General features: G+C 36.5%; 2 protein-coding genes across 2 annotated transcripts; both read right to left on the reverse strand.

Moving 5' to 3' along the window:
- Nucleotides 1-2,398: 2,398 nt before the first annotated feature.
- On the reverse strand, nucleotides 2,399-2,870 carry LOC120210286 (auxin-responsive protein SAUR78-like). The gene has a single exon (XM_039209051.1). It carries the CDS (start codon nucleotides 2,792-2,794, stop codon nucleotides 2,426-2,428), a length of 369 nt encoding a protein of 122 aa, XP_039064982.1. The 5' UTR covers nucleotides 2,795-2,870; the 3' UTR covers nucleotides 2,399-2,425.
- A 2,677-nt stretch (nucleotides 2,871-5,547) lies between these two features.
- On the reverse strand, nucleotides 5,548-22,978 carry LOC120210378 (CCAAT/enhancer-binding protein zeta-like). The gene is given in 22 exon segments (XM_039209130.1): nucleotides 5,548-6,454; nucleotides 6,456-6,622; nucleotides 6,723-6,945; nucleotides 7,212-7,571; nucleotides 7,671-7,753; nucleotides 7,918-8,007; nucleotides 17,394-17,537; nucleotides 17,628-17,711; nucleotides 17,808-17,995; nucleotides 18,084-18,105; nucleotides 18,190-18,237; nucleotides 18,354-18,816; nucleotides 18,945-19,363; nucleotides 19,905-19,976; nucleotides 20,278-20,358; nucleotides 20,475-20,543; nucleotides 20,919-20,994; nucleotides 21,313-21,432; nucleotides 21,810-21,885; nucleotides 22,305-22,430; nucleotides 22,433-22,531; nucleotides 22,534-22,978. Coding segments are annotated over 22 exon segments (4,038 nt in total). The 3' UTR covers nucleotides 5,548-5,871.
- Between the last annotated feature and the right edge of the window lie 561 nt (nucleotides 22,979-23,539).

The raw sequence follows: 23,539 nt of genomic DNA on the forward strand, positions 1-23,539 counted from the left end.
TTTAGAGGCAAACAGTAAGCACGAATCTAGAAGTGGGCATTGACCCCTTAATTCAAATGGGTAAATTGTCGTTTTACTCATTCTAAAAGAATTTCACTTCAATTTCAGTGCTTTTATGGGAAATTATTCCCTTGACCATCTACGAACTATAATTTTTTTGCTCCCCCAAATGAAACTGTGACTTCACCTTTGAGTAAGTACATGCAATAGCAAGAAAACTTTGACAGAAGTTGTAATAGACGTCCGATCTTCTTTCCTGTATAAAATTATAAATTTCAGGGACTAGATACTATTTTATCCCATTTTCAGCCATAGCTAATTATTTCTTCAAAACAGTAACATTTGCTTAGAAGCGAACAATAAGCTTTTGAGACAATGAAAGTTTGCTGTTACAATCATTTGGTTATACTTATAGGGTTGGACGAGGATCACTCATTTGTAGCTTCAAAAGTTGGACTTAACTGCTTTTAGATTAAATAGTTAATTGAATTTAGTTTGGTAGACATCGTTAATATAACATATAAGATCATGTTCAATACGTATTATTTTTTCATTCAAAGATAAAAAATCAAAGATTATTTTAGATCGAACTCTAATATCAATCGAGACTAAGATGATATTTGGAATTGACTATTATATACATATATATATGTATATATGTGTGTGTCAAAATGTGTAATCTTTTAGTCTTTTATTTTATTATGATTATTATTATAATATCACAAAGATATAACTTGAACGTATTATCTTTTGGTTTAAGAATAAAAAATATTTAATTTCTAGAACTCATAAAAACATAATACTTTTGCAAACTCGATTAAAATTGGAAAAAAAGAAAGGAAAAGTAAAAGTGTGGATTATTGCAAAGTGTTAATGCGTGGATGTTGCAGAAGCATCTCCAACTACTCAATCATTTGCACCTTAAAACAATAATCATTCCTTAACTAATTTAATTTGAAACAAAAACTAAAGGTATTTATGTCGAACATGTTTTAATTACTTTTGGTGACGTAACGAACTCATGAAATTTCTCTTATTAATTTGCAATAATGCATGCCGACCGAACCCAACTTTTGTCTTTTCTGTGCGATTAAGGTAAATAATTGAAGATGAAATCTATTAATATCTTTCGTATATGAAAAATAACTATATTTCAAATTTCATTTAAAAACATATTTCCATGCTTAAATTAATATGATTCTAGATATTTTAACTCAAATAAGAATAAGATCATACATGATTACATAGTATATTGATATTGGCACCCCACATATATTTTTTTTATATTTTAGCTTCTTTTTTTTAAAAAAAAAATTAAATTTATAGAGGCACCTGAAAAGTAGCTGAATAAATTGCATAAAAGAGCATGGATAACGATGACACATTGAGCTGTTGTTGAGATAACTCCTGAGGGATTGTATGAGTAAAATCTGAAAGGGACCAAACGTGAAGTAAAATGGCAAAGACTTTGTGTCTTCACCATCAACATCGTCTGCCAAAGCTTTTAATGCTTATATCGACTCAAATTGTTGACATGCCATCATGCTCACCAGAGCTTGATGCTATCATTCATGTGAGTTTTTTTCCCCTTTAATAATCAAGAATGATTATAAAATGTAATCAAATGTCATTTTACCGTTATATATATTGACGTGATAATCAATAGATGATAAATTGTTGACCTGGCCACTGTGTTATATACCATGGCAACTAGTAATATGGTCGTTGAACTTTAAAAAAAGTTAATTAAACCCCATAGTTATAATTGAAGGATTCAATTGGGCGTAAAAGATTACGAGAGGCTTATTATTTTTTAAAAATATCGAGGGCTTATTTTATTAGTAAACTAATATTTTGATAATGTTATTATCTAATGAATTAAAAGAAATAATTCTTATTTTCACTAGTTTAATTAATTATATATAAATGTTTAAATTTATAATGATAATTTTTTTATAAATAACTTTAAAGAGTGAAAAAGGAAATTATCAATGCAGTTTAACCGGTTATTTCGGTTTGGTTAGGAAGAATTTAGCTCGATTATTTTGAATTTAATAATTAATTTATTAATTTTTAATAATTTTACATATTATCATTGAATTAAATTTTGAGTTAATTCGTTATAATTATGTATCGAACATATAAAACAATGAAAATAAAAAGGATCAAAGCAGCCAAATTTCCATTTCTCAACCAAATTTGGTTGTAAATAAATGACAGAGATATTCTTACAAGCATTTAATCCCAAGATTCACAGCAAAAAAGACCCGAATGTTAAAAACCAAATTTTTGGTTAATCTTCTCATCAGTACCCCAAAGGACATTCCTAGCACTATTTAGAATCCCATTATTTTGCATTCATGCCCTTCATCTTTTTACAAATTCAACAAAGGCGTCATCATTTCCATTTCTTTTTTCCTTTTGGTTAGCAAGTGTAGAACTCGGCCAGCTCTTCCATGGCTCCCAATTGAGCTCCATCGTTCTCGAGCATCCAAAGCAAGTGCTCGAACAAAACGACCTCGCAAGAAACCACGACTTCACCGTCTTCACCGCCGGAATTGCCGACGGACCGATCGATCAGCTCTTGGAACAGAGGGTGGCAGATGATCTCCGACCTCACGAGGTATCTCCGTCGCGACTTGCCAACGTAAACTGCGTGAAGATCCGTCGGGATACTCGACTTATCTTCGGAATCCGATGCCGCTATGGCGCTGCCGGTGCGGGTCAGTTTGGTTAGAGACGGCCATCTTTTTATTGCAGACTTGAGCTTTATTAGCTTGCCAATTTTCGCCATATATATATATATTGCTTTGAAATTCAAGTCTTTTGAATATAGAGATTGAGGAGACTGTTGAAGAAGAGGGAGGAGCTTTGTGTTTGAGTTGAAGTGCAGAGAAAAATAGAGGAAGCTTCGTATATAAAAGAATGGAGCGGGACCATTGTTAGACAGAAAGGCAGACATTGATGGAGATAAATAATAGGTCAAATTCTATTAAAGGTCCCTGAATTATTTTCATCAAATAGTTTGACGTTTTTGTTACAATTTTTGTATTTGATGGAATTAATGAAAAGTTGGCCTCACAATTGGAAATACATATAACAAAACAAAAAGGTAGAAATGATGAAATTACAGTAGTGGATTAGATCTGTCAAAAATATATAGTAGAGGGACCTATTATAGAATTTGAGTGAAATATAATTGCAAACGGGAAATACGAGATTACGGCCCACTGTTTGATATATACCAGTTAAGAAGATATATACCAGCTACGAAGAGATATATGGGGTGCAAAAATCCAAGAAACCAGTGCCCTCTGTTTGACCATTTGGTGGGGACATTTCGTAGGGCTGAACAGAACTATATTTAATTAAAAAAATTAATTATTTTTTTGACTCCTTTCGATATTAAAAAATTAAAATAGTAATTATATAAATTTGATTTGATTCAAAATAAATTTAAATTTGAGTTAAATTATAAATAAAATCCGAATAACTTAAATTTTTTAGTAATTAATGAAATAATTTTTGAAGTACAAGTCGAGTCCCTTAACTCTACATGATATACGTATATTATATATTATAAAATGAACATTTGACCCGAACTTGATGGATTATGACTTGATCTTATAGGGTCTAATTTTTTTTTTCAAAAAATGGACTTGGTCAATTTGATTTTTTTAAGGATGAGGTTGGATTCAAGTTTAGGGTGAAAAATATCAAACTTAACACAATCGAGGTAATAATATAATTTTCTGTCAATTATATAAGAATAATGACAATAATATATCTCTCTACATTATCAATTAAATTCATATTTTACTTAATGAAAATGAATATATATATATATTGTATTGAGTCGAGTTTTGGATTAGATAATTTGACACTCGGTTTAGGTGGATCAAAAACCTACTCGGACCCATCTCTAATCTTACCCAGCTATACATTTCATTTATCCATGTTAGGTTTTTGATAATATGGTATAATATAATAATAATTTTAATCCTTAAAACTTACATAATTTGACACTCGGTTTGGTCATAATTCAAAGTAATTAAATAAATCTTTAATGTTGAATTTTGATTATATTTTAAGTTGAATTAAATTAAATTTTTAGATATTGAGAAATTCCCCTAATGTTATTTTTCTTCCACTCATACGTAGAGACAAACGCATAAATTTATATCAAATGTACAAACTTAAAAAATTATATTAAAAATTTTAAAAGGGTACGAAATTAGATAATAAATAAAAAAAACAAAGAACAAACCTAAAATATAAGAGAATTTAAATTTTTAGGGATGCAACTACACCCCACCACCCCTCGATCCATCCCTACTTATAAGATTCAAATATGAAATTTTATATAAAATACATTAAATTTTTTATCACTCAGTTTTATTATTATAATAATAGTATAGTAGGGCAAATGGTGATTTCAATGTTCTTGTTCATGTATGATTAAAAGCAACAAAATCTAGCTTGCTGGTGGGTAAGCAGTCACCATTTCCAAACACTATTTACCCACTTTTTTATTTTATTATTTAATTGTTTATTTGGGTTTTGGGTTTCGAAATGGGGGCAGGCAGTTGGGTAGGTAGGAAATCTCTAGGTTAAACCTCCAACAAAATCTCAATATTTGGATTAGTGTGGTTTAGAAGAAACGTTTCATGTTGTAGATTTCAAGAGATTTCATGCCATGTGCCAAGCTTGATATCAGCTGCTACTAATCATTGATTACCTTCATTTTTCTATTTTTAATTATACTTTATCATGTAATATTTCAGCATCTATTAATAATAAATGAAACAAAAGGCATCGTTAAAATTATAGTTGTGACGATTATTTATAATTCATTTTTGTTTTGGACGAAGAATCATTGTTGATAGTTTCAAAAAAGATATAGAAGGAGTGCATGAAAAAGATGCAAGTTCAAGTTCTCCAGTCATACATAGTTACTTATATATTGAACTTTTGTGTTAATTTTAGCTTAGAACATGGTTATCCATAGATTGATAAAACAAATAGATATGACCGTCAAATAACAAATTTTATTATTACAGATCATATGAGCTTATTAGTGATATTGTACCGTCCGAAAGATATTAAATTTGAGAGATTTCTTACAACTCTAAAAAAGACGTCAGGTAAAGAATAAGTAGCTGAGATGCAATTCACGAGAAAGGTACTACATGTATCTAAAGATGAATGTAGAGTTGAATGACAACAAGCTCCACATTTTTTGAACTAAGATTGATCAAATTAAAGTAGAAGCTAAATTCATAACTTATGGATAGCACAGTGACTAATAACAAAATTTGACCTAAATACATGCACTAGGACTATAAATGAGACGAGCCGATTTGCGAGCTACTCGAGATCGACCCGATCAAAGCTCAGCAATACTCGAGTTCGACTGAGCTCGTTTACAGCCCTAACATGCACACAGTAGTGAAGATTTCAACGAAGCAATTTATCCATTTTGTTATGTTGTTTAAGAAATTTTCAATCGCCAAATCACAAAAGCTACCACATTGACACCAAAAATTTCCATCAAGACATGTTCAAGTATGAGAAAACAATAAAAGTATTTCATTGTAGAAGACAATAAAACAAAATTTTGTAACTTGAACAATTCCCATCCTTCAATTCACTGATATTTGCCTCCAGAAGATGCCACAAATACTGGAATATGGAATCATTTACCGGATTTAGCTTCAATTCCGATACTAAAAAGGTGAGAATATTTGTTCATTAATCTGTCCGGTGTGAGGCATGCCTATGAGTTCCGAGGCATGCGCAAAATTAAACAAACATTCACAATGTTATACCGTGAGATTTCGAATAAGCGGGGTAAGGCAGGAGTTACTTAGATTACTTATTTTTCCCAGGTTTGGACCTTTTTGCACTTGCGGATTCTTTCTCGGACCTCTTTTTCCTGGGTTTGTACTTTTCCGTACTCATGGATTCTTTCTCGGACTTCTTTTTCCCGGGTTTGGACTTTTTTGTCTTCATCGGTTCTTCCTCGGTGAGACTGTCCTCATTTAGCAAATGCTCATAGTCTTCAAGACTAGCAAAGGGAGAAGCTGAAGTCTTTTTACCAGACTTCCGTTTCCTTTTTCTTTGATGAAACTCACCCTCATCATCACTAAGATCATCTGTGTCTCCAAGAGCGATGAGATCATCACCACCATCATCGATCTGCTCACTTCCGGCATCAGCATCGAAATCCTTTCCATCAGCATAGTCCGAGGGTAGATCCATCTCTGCATCACTGTCATCGCCTATCAACTGATCATCTTCATCAGCAACACGGTCTAGATCATCATAGTCATAGTCCCCATCTGAATCTACAGAAGGATTGGTTGCGTCCAACAAATTTTCGATCTCTTCATTGTCACTTTCATCATCACCATCCACATAATCATCATCCATTTCATTGCCACCAACATCAAAATTCTTCAGCAGCTTCTTCCCCTGCAGCTTTCTTCTTCTTCTTCTTTGGTTTTTTTGAGGAATGCATTTTGTTCAAATAAAATTTGTGGAAGACGAGATCTTCTGGAGGAACATCTGTTTCCTCTAACGACAGAATCTCTTGCCCAATCAAATGGTTGTTCATATCAAGCTAAGAAAACAGAAAAATAAGCAAAATTTTGAAGTTATCGGCATGGCAGCAAGTACTGAAACTTCAAAGCAAAAGGACTTTGAATCAGAAGATAACTAACCTTTTTGGCAGGCTCGATTTGGGATCCACCATGCCATGAGCTTGTTTTTGGTTTCTTTTCCATGAACTTGTATAGAAAGGCGGTAAGTGACAGGTCATTCAATGGGTTGCCATTGTAAATAATATTGACCCCGGACAGAAGAGTTGAAGCCATGGTGGCAACTGAAGGGTGAGCATGTGTCGAAAGTACCATCAGTTCCCACCAGCTTGCACGATCAGCATTGCTGTTGAGATATGCATACAGTCACGGAATAAAATCATTACTGAAAACCCAACAAGATAAAGAACAAGATCAAAGATAAAATTCTGGTTCAGTTGGATATGAATGAGTATTAATACGAAAAAAACTCATAGACAGTGTAATTTTTTTGCAGTTCCTCTCTTCATCGACTCAGAAAAAGTCTAGCTTTCTTAATAATCAGAATGATAATGATGCCGATTATGTAAAGACAACATAGTCATGCTTCCTCAGATATACGCTGAAAGATACCTATAAGAAGGTTCCCTGTGCCTGGGATCATATCCCCCAGGCAAGAAAGACTTGGTAGTGGGTTTTGGAGGTTTTGATGAGTTTTGATCGGATTTTGTCTTGAGTTCCTGTACATGGAGATCCTTCGGAGTCTCTTTAATAATCAACTCATCTGCATCTTCCGAAACATCGTCATCAGAATAAGATGGCAAAACACCTTCATCATCTGAAGAACCACTATTGGCAGCTTCACCAACATGGATATCAATGTTATTTTCTTCCTTCTTTGATGCCAAGCTAGGTTTGGTAACAGTTTCCTCTACAATATCTTCAAAATGTTCAAGATCTTCATCAACTGACTCATTCTGGAGCATGGAATTCCTGAACAAGTAAAGAAGCTTTCTGGTCAGAAGAGAAAAAACTTCTACGCGAAACAAAATTCGGTGCATGACACATCTAAATGAAACTGGTGTAATTTACCATAATTGTGGCCTTGCTTTGAGGACTTCTGATATAAGGAAAAGGCAGCCACAGGCATACTGGGGAGGTTGTTGAAGTGCAACCTGTCAGATGTTTGAATTGTTAAATGTTAAAGATAGTACAGAAACCAAAAACTAAAGAAATCAAACAGCACCGGCTCATTTGTAGATCCAACAGATATTCAAATTGTTAAAGTTTGTAGATATACACCTACTTAGAGTTAAAGAGAATGCAGTGCAATGCTTACCTGCAATATACGTTTTGAAAAGGCAGACACGCGTTTCAAATTGACGTCGCTTTTCATGGCTCTCAAAAGAAGTCCGATAAACATTTCCGCCTGAAAAGACATGCCAATGTGAATTTAGGGGATTTTTTTTTAATAAAGAGAATCCACAAAACATCTGTATGCTAATATACTACACTAAGCAAATTGTGATGATTTCAGAAGGAGCAATAATCAGAAACAAACTTTGCAATCATGTTCAACACAATTACAATTTAAAAGAGCCTATAACTCTGTTGAATGGTCTATCTTGATAAGAATAATGAAAGAAATGGGGTTTGGCAAGCAGTGGCGTTCGTGGATCTTAAGATGTGTTTTTTTTTTTTTTTTGATAGGAAAAGTAGGTCTCATAAAAACCTCCTTCTAAGTAGCCCTTACCATGAGGTCAGAACCTACTAGGGGAAGGAGGAATAGAGAACCTTAATATATTGATAATGTAAAAATTACATAAAACTAGAACCACTCCTTTAAGATACATAAAACTTAAGCACACTCTTATAACGCCTTGATTAAAAACCTCCGAACTCAGTACTAAAAAAATGACCCACTACCCAATCCCCTCCTTTGCAAGCAAATCTGCCTCGCAATTACAGCTTCTCGGAATCCACCTCACAATGACCTCATACTCAGAAACCGCATCCGCAATATCCTTGACAAAATTTAAAAGAAAAGGAGGAGCTGACTCCTGATATTTCAACCACTCCACAGCTAGCTTGCAATCAGATTCAATAATAAGCCTTCCCTTCAATACCCATTCTGATGACACAAAGATGTCTATTCCTCTTTTGATAGCTTTTAACTCTGCTAAATAATAGGAGTAGGCCCTATTTTTTCTGAAAACGACATCAATTTAATCCGATTCCAATCTCTAAGAATGCCCCCAATTCCTGCTAACAACCCAACCCTACTAACTGCTCCATCCACGTTAAACTTAAAAAAATCGACTGGAGGAGGACTCCAGTAAACCACAGGCCTGTTCGAATCAAAAGAAGCTGAAATATTATCAGCCAATGAAGGATCACCAATTAGAGAGTCCACTTGAATAGAGGATATATGATACTTAGCCAGGAACCATTTCGCAAGCCTTAACCTGACTGTGAAAAACAATGAGGATGTGTCCAACTTGCCTCTTTCAAAAACAATTTCGTTTCTCATCTTCCAAATCGACCATAAAACAGCCCCCGGAATAAACTTCCACATATTAGAAAATGGCCTAAGAACAGACCATGAAATTAGAATTGATGAAGGATCATTAGGTAAGGCTAACTTGATACCCCAGTAGGCTATGATTCTGTTCCATAGTACCCAGGAAAACTGGCAGTAAATAAACAGATGCTGAACTGATTCCTCTGCTTGATTGCAAAAGGGGCATAGAGAGTCCTCCCCTAAGTGAACCCCCCTTTTCTTCAATTCCCCTCTAACCGCTACTTTATTAAGTGATAGTTGCCAAAGGAAAACCTCTACTCTAGGAGGAACCAGACCTTGCCAAACACATTTGTTCCACCTAAAGTTATCCTCATCCACTGAGTAGAAAGATTTCGTGCAAGCTTTAACGGAATACAAACCCTCGCCCGCACCAACCCAAAGCATGCAATCCTCCAAAGATTCATTTAATTTGATAACATTGAGCTTGTCCAATAGATCAACCAGCTGAGCCACTTCCCAATCGCATAGATTCCTCCTAGTCTTAATATTCCACTCCCAACCATTCAAATCAAAACTACCAAATTCAGCAACCTTACCCCCTTGATTTGTTGACAGAGCAAAAATCCTAGGAAAAAGAACTTTCAATGGAAAATCCCCCAACCATGTATCATTCCAAAAGAAAATCGAATTGCCATTCCCAACTTGTAACCTCGCATGAGATCTAATGCATCCTCCAAAGAAATCATCCTTCATGTAGCTATTCACAATACCTCTCCAAATCCAAGAGTCCTTATGGGAGGAGACTTTATTGACATCCATAGAAAGACAACTAACACTATGTTTAGAACATAAGAACTTTTTCCACAAAGATTCTTTTTCGTTGGCAAACTTCCACACCCACTTTCCCAATAGTGCTCTATTAATAAGCTTCAAATCAACAACTCCTAGACCACCTCCACACTTCGGTTTACAAATTTATTCCAACTCACCCAATGCATTTTCTTCTTTTCTTCTCCTCCACCCCATAAAAAATTCGCCATCAAAGAGTTTAATTTTTGACAGATTTTAGCTGGAATCTTGAAAATAGCGAGATAAAAGATAGGTAAAGAGGATAAAACCGACTTAATAAGCACCAATCTACCGGCCATAGACAAAGAAGAAGCTTTCCATCCCGCCAATTTCTTATCAAAGTTAGCTAGGACTGGCTCCCACAGTTTATCACAGTTTCTTTTAGCCCCTAGCGGAAGGCCTAAATAGACTGTCGGAAATGAACCAATAGAGCAGCCAATGTCCCTAGCCCAATTTCTCAGTGTGTCCTCCTCCACATTAATACCATACAATTTACTCTTAACTAAATTAAGATGAAGCCCCGTCATAAAACTAAAAATCATCAACACTCGTCTAACGTTTTTAATTTGAGTGATGGAGGCTCGACAAAAATAATTAGGTCATCCGCAAACTGAAGATGGGTCAAATTGAAACTGTTTTGCACATTTCCAAAAGAAAACCCTTGAAATAATCCTAATTCCACAGCTTTATTTAACATCATATGAAGGAGTTCACCAACCACATTAAACAAAAGAGGAGAAAGACTACATCCTTGTCGCAAACCTTTAGCAATATGAAACTCTTTTGTAGGAGACCCATTCAGTAGAATAGATATAGAAGCTGTAGAAATACACTGATTTATCCAAGAACACCACCTTTCTCCGAAGCCCATCTCCTTCATAAGCCTTAACAGAATCTGCCAATCCACGGTGTCATAAGCTCTGCTAAAATCCACTTTGAAAACAACCCCCTACAGCCCTTGTTTCCTCCAATAATCTATGCCTTCATTTGCTAAACAGGCACAATCCAACAATTGCCTCCCCGGAATAAACGCGAACTGTGTAGGGCTAACAATATCTTTAACACAAGAAGAAAGTCTTTTCGAAAGAACCTTAGAGAGAATCTTATACAAGCTGCCCACTAGACTAATAGGTCTATAATCTTCAATACTCTCAGGATTACCTTTCTTTGGAATCAAGGTAATAAAAGCATGATTCACTCCATGAACCCACCGCTTTCCATTGTAGAAATCTGAAAAAAAAACTCCATAATCTTCACCTTCAACAAATTCCAATACTTCTTGTAAAAACCCATTGTGAAACCATCCGGCCCTGGTGCTTTTGCACTATCCGAAGATGAAATTGCTTGCCACACTTCTTGCTCTGTAAACACCTCTTCTAGAGAATCACTTTGAACTTGAGACAACTGTTTAAAATCAAAATTCAAGCCCTCAACTTCCAGTGTAGTTTTTTCATTATATGCATTCTTGAAAAACTTAAACACACTGTCTTTTATCTTTTCTGGATCCGAAATAACTTTGCCTTTAAAATTGATCGAATGAATAGTGTTGAATCTATTCCTTTTCAATGCACTAAGATGAAAAAACCTTGTATTCCTGTCGCCAACTTTAATCCATCTGTTTCTAGATTTTTGAAACCAAATTCTCTCCTCAATCCTTAACAGTCTCCATAATTCCTTTTTAGACTCAATCAATTGTGCCCAATCCCCTGCAGACTGCTTTCCACCTTGACACTTTAAATCCAGACTGTTAATTTTAATTTCCAGCAACGAAATTGACTCTGACAGCCCTAAATGTCCAATCCAGACCAGTTTCTGATTTCATTTTTTGCACCCTGCAGGATTCTGAAAATTCCTCCACTATTGTTCTTCTTCTCTTCTACTTCCAGTGAGTCTGCAACTAAATCATCAAAACCTTGTTCTTCTAATAGAAAATTAAAGAACCTAAAAGGTTTTGGACCCCAATTTGTAGATTTATCCTCCAGCAAGACTGGATTATGGTCTGAAATAGATTTCGGTAAAATCGACTGCACAATGTTAGGGAAAATCTTAAGGAATCTTGCGCAAATAAGGAACCTATCCAATTTCACCCATGTTGAAGATTCTCTATTACTGCACCAAGTGAAAGAACCTCCTGACATAGGCAAGTTAATGAGATTGGCTTTTTGTACGAATGACCTGAAAATATCCATAGTATGCCAATTTTGTGATTTGCCTATCTTTTCTTCTGAATCAAGATACGCGTTGAAGTCTCCCCCTAAACACACTGGTAAATTTAGAGCTCTAACATACTTCAGCAACTCCCCATAAAAAACCTCCTTCTCAGCTTCGACTGGAGGCCCATAAACATTAATAGCTACAAACTCCATAGAACCATGCTTAGATTTTCCTACTAACGCCAGAAACCTACCATGCACAAACTGATCAATGACTTGAACCACGTTCTCATTCCACAATGTAATCAATCCCCCCGATGACCCTTGTGCTGGAGAAACCAACACCCCCTTTAACAAGTTACCTCCAATCCTTCTAAAAATCGCCCCATGGCATCTTTCCAACTTAGATTCTTGAATGAAAAGAAAAACTGGTTTCGTCTTCTTGACTAACCTTGCTGCAGCTACACACTTCTCCCTCCTCCCAAGACCCCTAATGTTCCACGAAATAATACTAAAATTATTCATAAAAAGAATTACTCCCCCTACACTCAGCTAAAACTGAGCAGCCTTCATCCACCCCTAACTGCATCTGTCTCTTGACCAAGACATAATAATTTATCAATAAAAGCCTCATTCCCTTCCTTAAATGAAATACCTAACATCTCACACACTTCCCAAGTATCCACTGCTTCCTTCAGTAATTCCACAAAAGAGGAAGAAGAAGCAGTCGAAATATTAACCAAGTCAATAGCTTCAGAAATTAAGGCTCTCCTCTTCCTTCTCTTCCTTCTTTTCATTCCTTTCCCTGAAGCATTCACAGAAATAGCTTCCACCCTTTCAACACCATCATTACAAATGGTAGGGACCGTAGATGTATTCTGAAAATCGGCAGAACCATTGAAGTCCTTATCTTGTCCCTTTCCAATACTATTCGTAGGAAACTGCTTTATACTTCTTGGAACAGAATTGTTCTGCTTAAGCTTCGGAGAAGCCATGGGACAGAAGACATCATCTTCAATAGCTGGACACAACCATATTCTTCTATCTCTTGACCTTTTATAAACTCGGGCATAACGTCCTCTTCCCCTTCTGCCAACAGGAGCACTCCTAATTGACAAACCTATCATAATATCTTCATCTTCCATATCCCCATTTTTTTCTTCTTCTATTGATACACTTCTTTCTTCTGCAAAAAATTCAGACAGATTCTGCTCCTTATTCTTGTTTGCTAGCCTAGCCCAATTCAACTTCACAGCAGGGCCAGCTGGAATAATTTTAGTAACAGGAGAATAAGCCTCCCAATTAGACTCCGAATGGGCTGAACTCTGGGCTGCAACCTCTCTCAGCCCAAGGCCTGCAAACTCCCCCCTGGTATTTAATTCAAATTCAAACTTGTCTGACACCCCATTACTATTGGGCAGAGTGTCTGACTTATTTTCCAAATCCTGATCTCCACCTTCTTCTAACGTCCTCCTTTCTTGACTTTTCTGAAGCCACGTGTCAACTTTTGACCAGAAACCTTCCGCAGAGTTCTCCCTGTTGTCTCCTACCTTATCTTTGTTTCTACCATCTTCCTCCTTTGACACTTCGTCATTGCAGTTGCCAAATGACACAGTCTGCCTCACGTCTCCATAAGCTTCAGAGAAAGCATTAGATCTGGATCCCACATTAACTTTAACTTTAAACGATCTGCCATAAGATCCTACAATAACAGATTCTTGTACATCGAACGGACTTGCCACCCTTAGCAGCATTCTAGCCGAAGAGAGGTCATCTCTGTTTCTTGTTCCCTCCGGGATACAAACAACCTTTCCCCACTTTCCTCCAAGCTTCTCTAGAAAAGGAATACTCCAACTAAGAAGCGGTAACCCAACCAACTCGACCAAGCAATAAGCCAAAGGGACTCCCTCTTCACTCAACAATGGATCTACCCAATCAAACCAGCAGTAAAGTTTCTCTCTAAGACTCGACCACGCCTTCAGGAACTCTTCATTTGTATTGAAGATAATAATGCATGCGTTCCTAACATATCCCACTTTACTATCTTGACCTGGAACCCCTCTTTTGCCAAAGCTCGCACCACCATAACAGGCTGAAATGTATCTTTAAAAATCCCTGTTAAGGAATTTTTCACCCAGCAAAAATCTTCTGATGGGATGTGCATATCCCAGACATTTCTTACTCCTTTTGCTTTCTTCTGACCTTCCCTGTTCACCCTTCTTTGTTGATCCACACTCCTACTGTTATCCACATTCACAACCTCCTTATACGTTCTGCCATCTCTCAAACTTCTCGGTGACTCCAAGTCAACCTGCTGTCTGCCATTAGCTTCTCTACATGGCTTAATTCCTTCCAGCTGAGATCTTTTAACCTCTGCATCTCTCTTCCGGCCCCTCTTATACTTAGCCACCCCCACAGTGACTCTCTTCCCATCAATCAACGTTCCATTTACATTCATAACTGCTCTTCTGCAACCTTCCTCCACCGCATATTGCACAAAAGCAAACGTTGATGACTTATAATTCGTTTTAACCATAAAACTTGGGATAAAGACCCTCACTATTCTACCATAATGGTTGAAAATCTCTCTTAACTCACTTCTGGTAACTCTCTTACTAAGATTTCCAACAAAAACAGTCCATTCCTCACCGGAGAATGAACGACCAAACGCACCCGCTCTCTTTCTCTCTCTACTTCTCTCACTCATGGGGAAATGTTTCCTCCCTCTTCTAGTTTGTGATATTAACTACATCTTAAGATGTGTTTCATCGGCCACAATTTCTGTCTTTGTTAACAGAACTCCAACTGAGGGTTTCAGGATGGCTAGAGGACTTCGACAAGGGTATTCTCTTTCACCGTGCTGTTTAATATTGTTGGAGAGTTAATCTAATGCTGTCCAAGGCTGTCAATCTGGGATTATTCAATGGATTTTCAATCAGTAGATCTGAAAATACTTTCATGAACTCACACCTTCAATTTGCAGATGACTTAATCATCTTTTGCAACGCTTCAATTGGTCAGATTAAGAACGTCAAGAGAATTTTACGTATTTTTGAGTTAATGTCGGGGCTTCAACTGAACTGTTCTAAAAGTAGGTTATTTGGGTTAAATATTGAAGAAGAAGTGCTGAGTAACTAGGCTGCTACAATTAATTGTTCGGTGGGTGCCTTTCCTGCTGAGAACCTCAGTTTACCTCTTGGAGCTAAGAGGAATTCTGCATCTTTGTGGGATCCTACGGTCCGGAAAAAGCAGCATCCTTATCCATGGCGGGCATATTGGTGTTATTGAAATCGGTTCTATCAGCCTTGCCGATTTATTATCTTTCAATCTTTAGGATTCCTATGTCGGTGTACAGAAACTTAATTCCACAATGGCAAGGTTCATTTTTTTTTTGTTGGGAGGGGGTGTAGAGAAAAATCGTATTCATTAGATCAAATGGTCCTTAATTTGTCAATCGAAAAGGAACAGTGTGCTGGGAGTTACCGATCTTAATTTGCTGAGCCAAGCTTTAATGGGAAAGTTGATGTGGAAGTTTGACATGGAAAGGGAGTCATGGTGGGAAAAGGTTGTTTGCAGCAAGTATAATCTAGATACTAATTCTCTGGTTGTGGTAATATCCAGTCTGCACAAACCTCCTGGATGTGGAAGGGGGTTATCAACAATTGTGTGAAGAATGATAATTTTGGGGAGTGTTTCCGTAACCACCTGCAAATCCGAGTTGGAAATGGGAAGTCTGTTTCCTTTTGGAATGACATATGGCTGTGCGAAACTCCTATTAAAAGGAAAATTCCTAGGCTGTTCGTTCTCTCAATTAACAAAGAAGGTAAGATTGCTGAGTTTGGCAGTTATGGGTCGGCGAGATGGTCATGGGATGTCCTGATGAGAAGGAATCTATGTGATTAGGAACTTGTACAATGGGTTGAATTAATGTTTATGCTCAACAATGTTAAACTCAATGCAGCAGAGACTGATGGTTTAATCTGGAAGGGGAATGGGAATGGTTGTTATTCGGTAAAATCATGTAGAGGATTATTGTCACAATTGGAGGGAGAAAATAATACCTGGACAAAATTGTGTATGGATGGGGTTGGTTTCAGCAAGGATTGAAACCTTCTTACGGCAAGTGGCCCATCAGAAGTTAGCAGTTAGGATGGAATTAATTAAACGGGGTTTCCCGCGGGTGGTTGAGCCTATTTGTCCAATGTGCAATGATGATCCAAAAACTGTGGCGCACCTTTTTCTACACTGCAGGTTTGCTTGGACACTGTGGAATCAGTTCCCTTTCTTCCTAGTTCCCTGCTACAGGGCTGGGCTGATCTTGTGCCTTTTTCTTCAATTTGGAGGTTTATCTCAGGGGTTGTGTTATGGACAATATGGAAGTCTAGGAATTCTGATGTTTTCGAGGGAAAGAAGCTTGACTCTTTTCAATTGTTCTTCGTTGCCAGATTCAGGCTGGCTTCGAGGTTCTCGGCTAAGCACCCAAACATGAGGATGCCTCTGGATTCTCTTATTGGTAATCCATCATTAGTACATCTGTGTGATAGCCTCATTAGGAGAAAGCCAGATCCTACTGGTTGGTCTCCTCCTCCTGAAGGATATTTTAAACTAAGTGTAGATGGTGCGGTGAGCAATGATTGGAAAGCGGGTGGCATTGGAGGTTTACTGAGGGATACGTGCAGCAGGAAGTTAGGGTCCTTCTCGCTGACTTGTGGTCCAGTTCCTCCTGCTTTGGCTGAATTAAAGGCAATCAGAAAGGGTCTACTGTTTTTCTGCTCGTCAGTTTGGGGGTCTAAGGGCCGTTTAATCTTGGAAAGTGACTGCAGGAACATGATTGAGTGGATTAAGAATTCTGATTCATGTCCATCCCGTTTTGAATCTATTCTTCAGGAAATTGACTTATGTTACTTCTAAAGAGGAGCTGGTTCGCCTTATTCAGAGAAGTGCTAATTGGGAGGCGGATGAATTAGCTAAAAAGGGGATTGGGTGATGTAGGGATCCTTAAAGCTTGTTAAGATTGTTGTATCTTGTTTTGGTTGTATTGCTTGGCTGTTCTTGGTTGAACTAAACTGGGTTCTCTTATATTTTTTTTATTTAATAAAACTTGAGGTACTCTTTTCCTCTTGCTGTTTGCCGGTTTATCGTTTGGTTAATTGGCAATTATGAGGGAGGTTTTTAACGAGACTTCCAACTCTTATCAAAAAATAAAAAATAAAAAAAATAAATGCCAGAAGCATTAGATCAGAAACATATTGCATTGAAACAAAAAAATTAACCAAATTCAGCTTCACTTGCCTTAGACGAATTCATAGCAGCAGGAAGTAAGAGTTTTGAGTACAAGGCACGGTAAAATCGGTCACTGACAACCTGATTCTTCGAAGATATCTTATCAAGAAGCATTAGTGCTTGGACTCCTACATTAAAGTTCTTGGAATGAACCTGCAAATTCTCCATGTTAACATCCAAGATTACGTAAACTTTCCACATGGTCTAGCTGTCTAATAATAAAAAAAATGTCATTCTGACTACCAGTTGGAAGAGAATTGGCGTTTCTATATCAACTATGTCATCAGCTTCGTTGCTTGAAACATAAGGAAATGCTCGATTAACTCCCTGTAGCTGTGCAAAAGGGGAAATCATGGAAGTTGGAAACAGTTGCAAATCTTTTTCAAATTATGTAGAGTAACTTTTCACACAGACAATACTTACCATAAGGAGAGCAGACAGAAGCCTTGAATCCAATTCAACATGTGATTCTCCACTACCTTTTCTCTTGTTCTCCTTTGACCTATGAGAATTTTTTACTGCTTTGTTTTCTTTTTCTGGTTGCTGACTTTTTCCTGCCTCAGAAATCAGTACCTGAAATTGCAAAATATAAAATCTCTTCTTTCCCCAAACTCACTAATCAGACTACAACTACACACATTTAAAGAAAAATATTTATACTATATTTTTTTGATAGGAATAGGAAGCCTCGTTAAAAACCTCCCTCATAGTTGACCCTTTCCTAATAGAAAGGATCAAGTAGTGGAGGGAGGAAAAGAGTGCCTCATTTTATTACCAAACCAGATTACATAAGACTTAACAATACAGCAGATGCTTTTACATAAGACTTAACCACTTCTGCTACTTCAAGAACCTACAGCTATAGGAAAATGAACTATAACTAAAAAAATACAATCAACCGATCCCCTGCTTTGCTAAACTATCTGCCTCCCCATTACAAGACCTTGGAATTAACCTAATTAAAACCACCTTTCCCGAAAGGATCAACAGAATTTCTCTAACCAGAGGCAACATGAAAACTGGTGCCAAAGACGGGGTGTGAATCCACTCCACTGCCGACTTACAATCACTCTCAACAACCAATCTACTAGCAGCAGACCATCTTGAAGCTAAAAAAATTTCGATGCCTCTTTTAATAGCCTTTAACTCTGCAACTGGTGGGGGACCTTGACCAATATTCTCAGAAAAAGTCAGTAGAGTGCAGCAATTCCAGTCCCTTAAAATGCCTCCAATACCTCCAATCGAGTCTTTTAACCTAACAGCTCCATCAACATTCATCTTTAAGAAATCAACAGGTGGAGGAAGCCAGCTAATGACATCATAATCTTTAGGTTTAGGAACAGAAATACCATCAGCTAGTGATGGATCCCCAATTAGCAGATCTTCCTGGATAGGGAATTTAGGATACTTGGCTAGGAACCATTTAGATAACCTAAATCTCACAAGGAAAAAGAGAGACAGCTATCAAGGTTTAAACCTTCAAACACAATCGCATTCCTAGCTTTCCAAATAGACCAAAAAACGACTCCCGGGATAAACTTCCAAATCAATGAATTCAACCTCAAACTCCCCCACGAATTAAATAAGGAAGGAGGGTCCTGTGGTAGCACAATAGACAAGTCCCAGAAGCTTGCTAGTTTATTCCATAGTTCCCAAACTACAAAACACGAAATGAATAAGTGTTGCACAGTTTCCTCATGTTCCTTGCAAAAAGGACAGAGTACATCTTCTTCTAAGGACATTCCTCTTTTAACTAACTCCATTTTAACTGCAACCTTCTGATGAGCTAACTGCCATAGGAAGGCTTCTACGCGAGGCGGAGACAAACCCAACCACACCCCTTTTGACCACAACTCAATACCCCCAACTTCCTTACCAAGAGCTTTCCTGCACGATTTCACTGAGAATAACCCATCACCACTTGCTACCCTTGGCCCGTTTCCTCTGTGTGACAAACGAATTTGGCTCAAAAAATTGACCTGTACATGGAAAAGGGCATATTAGTGAGTTCCCAGATAAAACAAACCAAAAAAATGAATTGCATCATAACTTTGACTAATGGAGTTAAAAAGAGTAACTGGCAGAACTTAAAATTAAGACCTTCCACAATAAACAGTCAATTGATAATTCTTAAGAATGCAACCAGCTCAGACACTGTTATATCGGTAAAACAAAACAAGTCATCAAATATAGCGATGAAGTTCTAACAATCACAGCAATTCCAAATATATTGACAGCAATAGAACTACCATATTAAGTCAAAGCAAATTATTCACGGTAAGAAATATCCTTAATAATTGCTAATAAATACAAAATACTTGCTTATTCTTTTACTTTCTGAAGACCCTATTATGGTTACAAAGGAGAGATGAAATGTTCTACCTCAATGACTTGAAGCAACATGCAAACCTCATTCGCTAATTAGCAAACTTTCACGATTCACTACAGTGATAAGGTAGAAAAGATTGTACAGTACAATATCTATAATATCATAGTAATACAAGAACTGGAAGGACATACAGCATGGTACTTGGCACGTAGTCTTAAATGAGGCCGAAAAAGGAAAGTATCCACTTCATCAATAACCACAGCCTGCAACAGGAAACTCTTAGCAAAAACATAATGCTATATGCAACATTAACATGTGCAAAAATATCTGAATTTTTCTCAATGATGATTCCTCTGCATTCATTTCAATAGTCCTGAATTTTTGTCCTTCAATTATGAATACTATCACCTTCTCTAGCCAGGAAGGTAATTGATTTTATATGCCATAATATATGAAATATGTCCCAAATCAAAGCAAAGGTCTCACCTATAACTTGGTATGCATAATGCAACATCTAAATAAAGCACAAATGCTTTAAAAACACAAAGCTACCAGTGATTATACCTTCATATTAGGGTGATCTGATAGAAGGTTTGATAAATAAAAGTCTGCATTTGATGCACCCTTACTTTGAGGATCTCCAAGCTGTATATAACCAGAATATGATGAAACAAAATTATTACCTCTTAAAAAGCTGTTACAGTGAATAGGCTTCAATAGATGGAAAAAACTAGTGTTCAAGTAATTTAATACCAACTTACTTTGTTAATTAGAGAAGATAGCAGCTTACGTTCTTGCTCCGGTTTTCTCTTTAGCAGTGCATACATGGTCTGCAAAATATAAAGTTAAGACATTTGTAATATAACCTAACGGAAACAAGAACTGAAGAACAATAAACATTTCTGATTACTCATTTTAGGATATGAGATTCCATCCCCCAAAGCAAATCCTTGACCTTGCAAAACACAGATCAAGATACTCTAGATTGACCTATGATCTATTTTCAATTCAACTAAATTCAGCTTAAACTACCATGTAAAATGGGAATTCCAACAAAAACCTTCAACGAAAAGATCAAAAAGCTTTGATAATTGCACAATTTATACAAGGACTCCTTGTAGTCAATCTTCCGCTAAAAGTGAGATATGCTAATGATCACAATTCACAAGTAATGCATAGGTTAGCACTTAGCAGATAAGACTAACCTTTAGTGCCTTATCTTTCAAAGCCAGTAACATATCTCTCGATGCCTCCTCAACTGCATTAACAAAACGCTCATACCTGAAAAAATTGAAGAAAACTCAAGTTGTACTACCTTTGGATTATTTTTTTCAAATCATTTCAGTACGGCAATAGATTTATTCAGGTTTGTTACAGTCATTGGTACAACTTTTGAGTTTGAAAATTAAAATAGATTAGTTTTGAGCTATACTTTGGATGGTTTGGTTTGGATCATTTTGAATCATAAATCACACACATGCCTAAACTAATTTATTCTGGGCTCCAAGGACCATCCTCATTAAAATTTAACAAAGTGACCAACTTAGGAAGCTTACAAATGCCACACAACTGCCACAAGGGGGAAAAGGTCAAACATACCTCTGCTTCAAGCAGTCCTCCCAATACCAGAAAAGAAGAAGGGAATATCCATCTTTTGTCTCTGGAAGCTCGTTCACAGGACGTTGTAAGAGTGTTTTCAGCTTTCGATCAGGCAATAACCTGTAAAATTTGAAATGCGCAACAATTGACACAAACTATCAAACTATGTCAATATACACTTCACACCTTAGATTTTGGGAAAACTCCGGACCAACTAAATCTAGATATCTTCTAGAAGTGCATAGCAGGGATTCGTGTCTTTAATGTCATAATCTTTAACGCCCACTAGAGGACAGCTACTATAGATGGGAGGTTACCAATCTTGGGCACATAAAGCTCTTATACCTCCTACCTTAGCCACTATTTAACGATAACTTTCGTTCTATCCTAATGTAGCACATGAACTACATGAATGAATGAGATTGAAAAGAAACTCAATAAAAAGAAATACTTTAAAAAGAAAACCAGTGAAAGGGAGGGAGAGCGAGAGTACTCACTTTGAAATAAAAAGTTCTTTTAAAGCTTCGAATCCAGCAAATGCATACCGCTTTCCTACTTTTGATGTTACTAACCCTGCAATTTGAACAATAGCAGTTCAGCAACTAGGAGGAAATATCCAGGGACAATTTAATAAAATGCATATAATAATATTTGAGTAAATCAACATATTTTGACATTTGTACATTATTCAAATAAACTCATGAAAATATTTTCGAACAAACAACATTCAACATGTAAAACTAACCCATTGCCACATATCAAATTCAAGCATACTATTTAAAAAAATTAACAGCAAGAAAAAAACATAACTGTTCCCCTATTTTGCAAGTGAACGCAACTAAAAGAACATCAAATGAGCATAAATTCAGTAATGGATGATGGGTCAAACACACCGCAACCATAGATGAAATTTATTAAAACCATAAGCTCAACAATCATAACTTTCCCAACTCCTTAAAACTTAACAACATCGAAAACATGGAAAATCATACCCAAAAGCCCATCAAGCGACTTCAAATTAGCAACAGGATTATCCGCAACCAAGAATGAAAAGGCAGAAACTTTATCAGCAGCAGTCCCTGACCTCTGACTAGCCAAAACCATTTTCATATCCCATACATTCCTTTCGATGATTCATAATCTTTAGCGTACTGCCACATCAATCTTCCCCCAAGTTCCCTCTTCTTCTCGACTAACCTCTTCAGCTCCTCCACGTTCTAACATCTACAGCCTTTTTCCCTTTCCCCTCCTCTCCAAACACTTTCTTTTCCAACTCCGATTCATCCTCGTACCACGCACTCAAAGCACTCGCTTTCACCAAAGGCAAAGCTGGCAAATTCTTGAACTTATCAGGCTCTCTAGAGAACCTATTACTCTGGTTTCCGTCTTCAAGAGACAGAACTGGAGGATTGGGCTTTGGTCTTTGGTTGTTTTTCGTGTTTTTATCAGTTTTTAGGGTTTGGGTATCGGTAGGTTTCTTCTAAAGTTGAGAGCTCGGGTTTTTTGGAGGCTTTGGAGGTTTAAGGGGACCATCTTTTCGAAAATCAACATCGTTGAAGCCTGAATAAGGAAGGGAAGAATTGGCGGTGAAGCCAAGAGAGGAAGCAAATGATGCTATATCGGATTTCAGGAGCTCAACGTCTTATGGGGCATTTGAGTTCGACATTTTTGCTTTTGCATTAGGCTTCAAAGAGCAATATGGATGGAATTTAGCCGTTTAGGGTTTAAAATCAACAAGATCAATTATGCCTTGTGCTTGTGGGCAAGATTTTGGGTCTAATTATTCTTTTAGTCCCGCTACTAAACGACTTAACAAAAAATTTAATGTGCTTGATTTATTTTCACAGTTAAATCGACCCAATTATTGATTTTGAAAATCACAATCAAATAAATCCTTTAAAATAAATTTTTAATAGAAAATCTTTCTAAATAATAAATAAAATCTAAGTTAAATTTTTATTTCTAGTTCAATATTCAAGTTAGAGGTGTGAGTAATGAGAAGTGAAGGTTTGGGTGGTAGAATAATGATAGTGGTGTGGGTGATTATAAGTCATCAATATTATGTTACTTTGAATTATTATTTTTATTTAATTAAAATAATATTATTCTTATTATTCATATAGTTATATTGATAAATTTTGTCTATGTTAATATATGATTTAAGTGTTAACGATTTGTTGTAGGGTAGTATTTGCCGAGGATTAAAGATGAATATAATCTTTGTAAA

Source organism: Hibiscus syriacus, unplaced genomic scaffold, assembly GCF_006381635.1.
Source record: "Hibiscus syriacus cultivar Baekdansim isolate YM2019G1 unplaced genomic scaffold, ASM638163v2 tig00109923_pilon, whole genome shotgun sequence".
NCBI classification, from domain to species: domain Eukaryota; kingdom Viridiplantae; phylum Streptophyta; class Magnoliopsida; order Malvales; family Malvaceae; genus Hibiscus; species Hibiscus syriacus.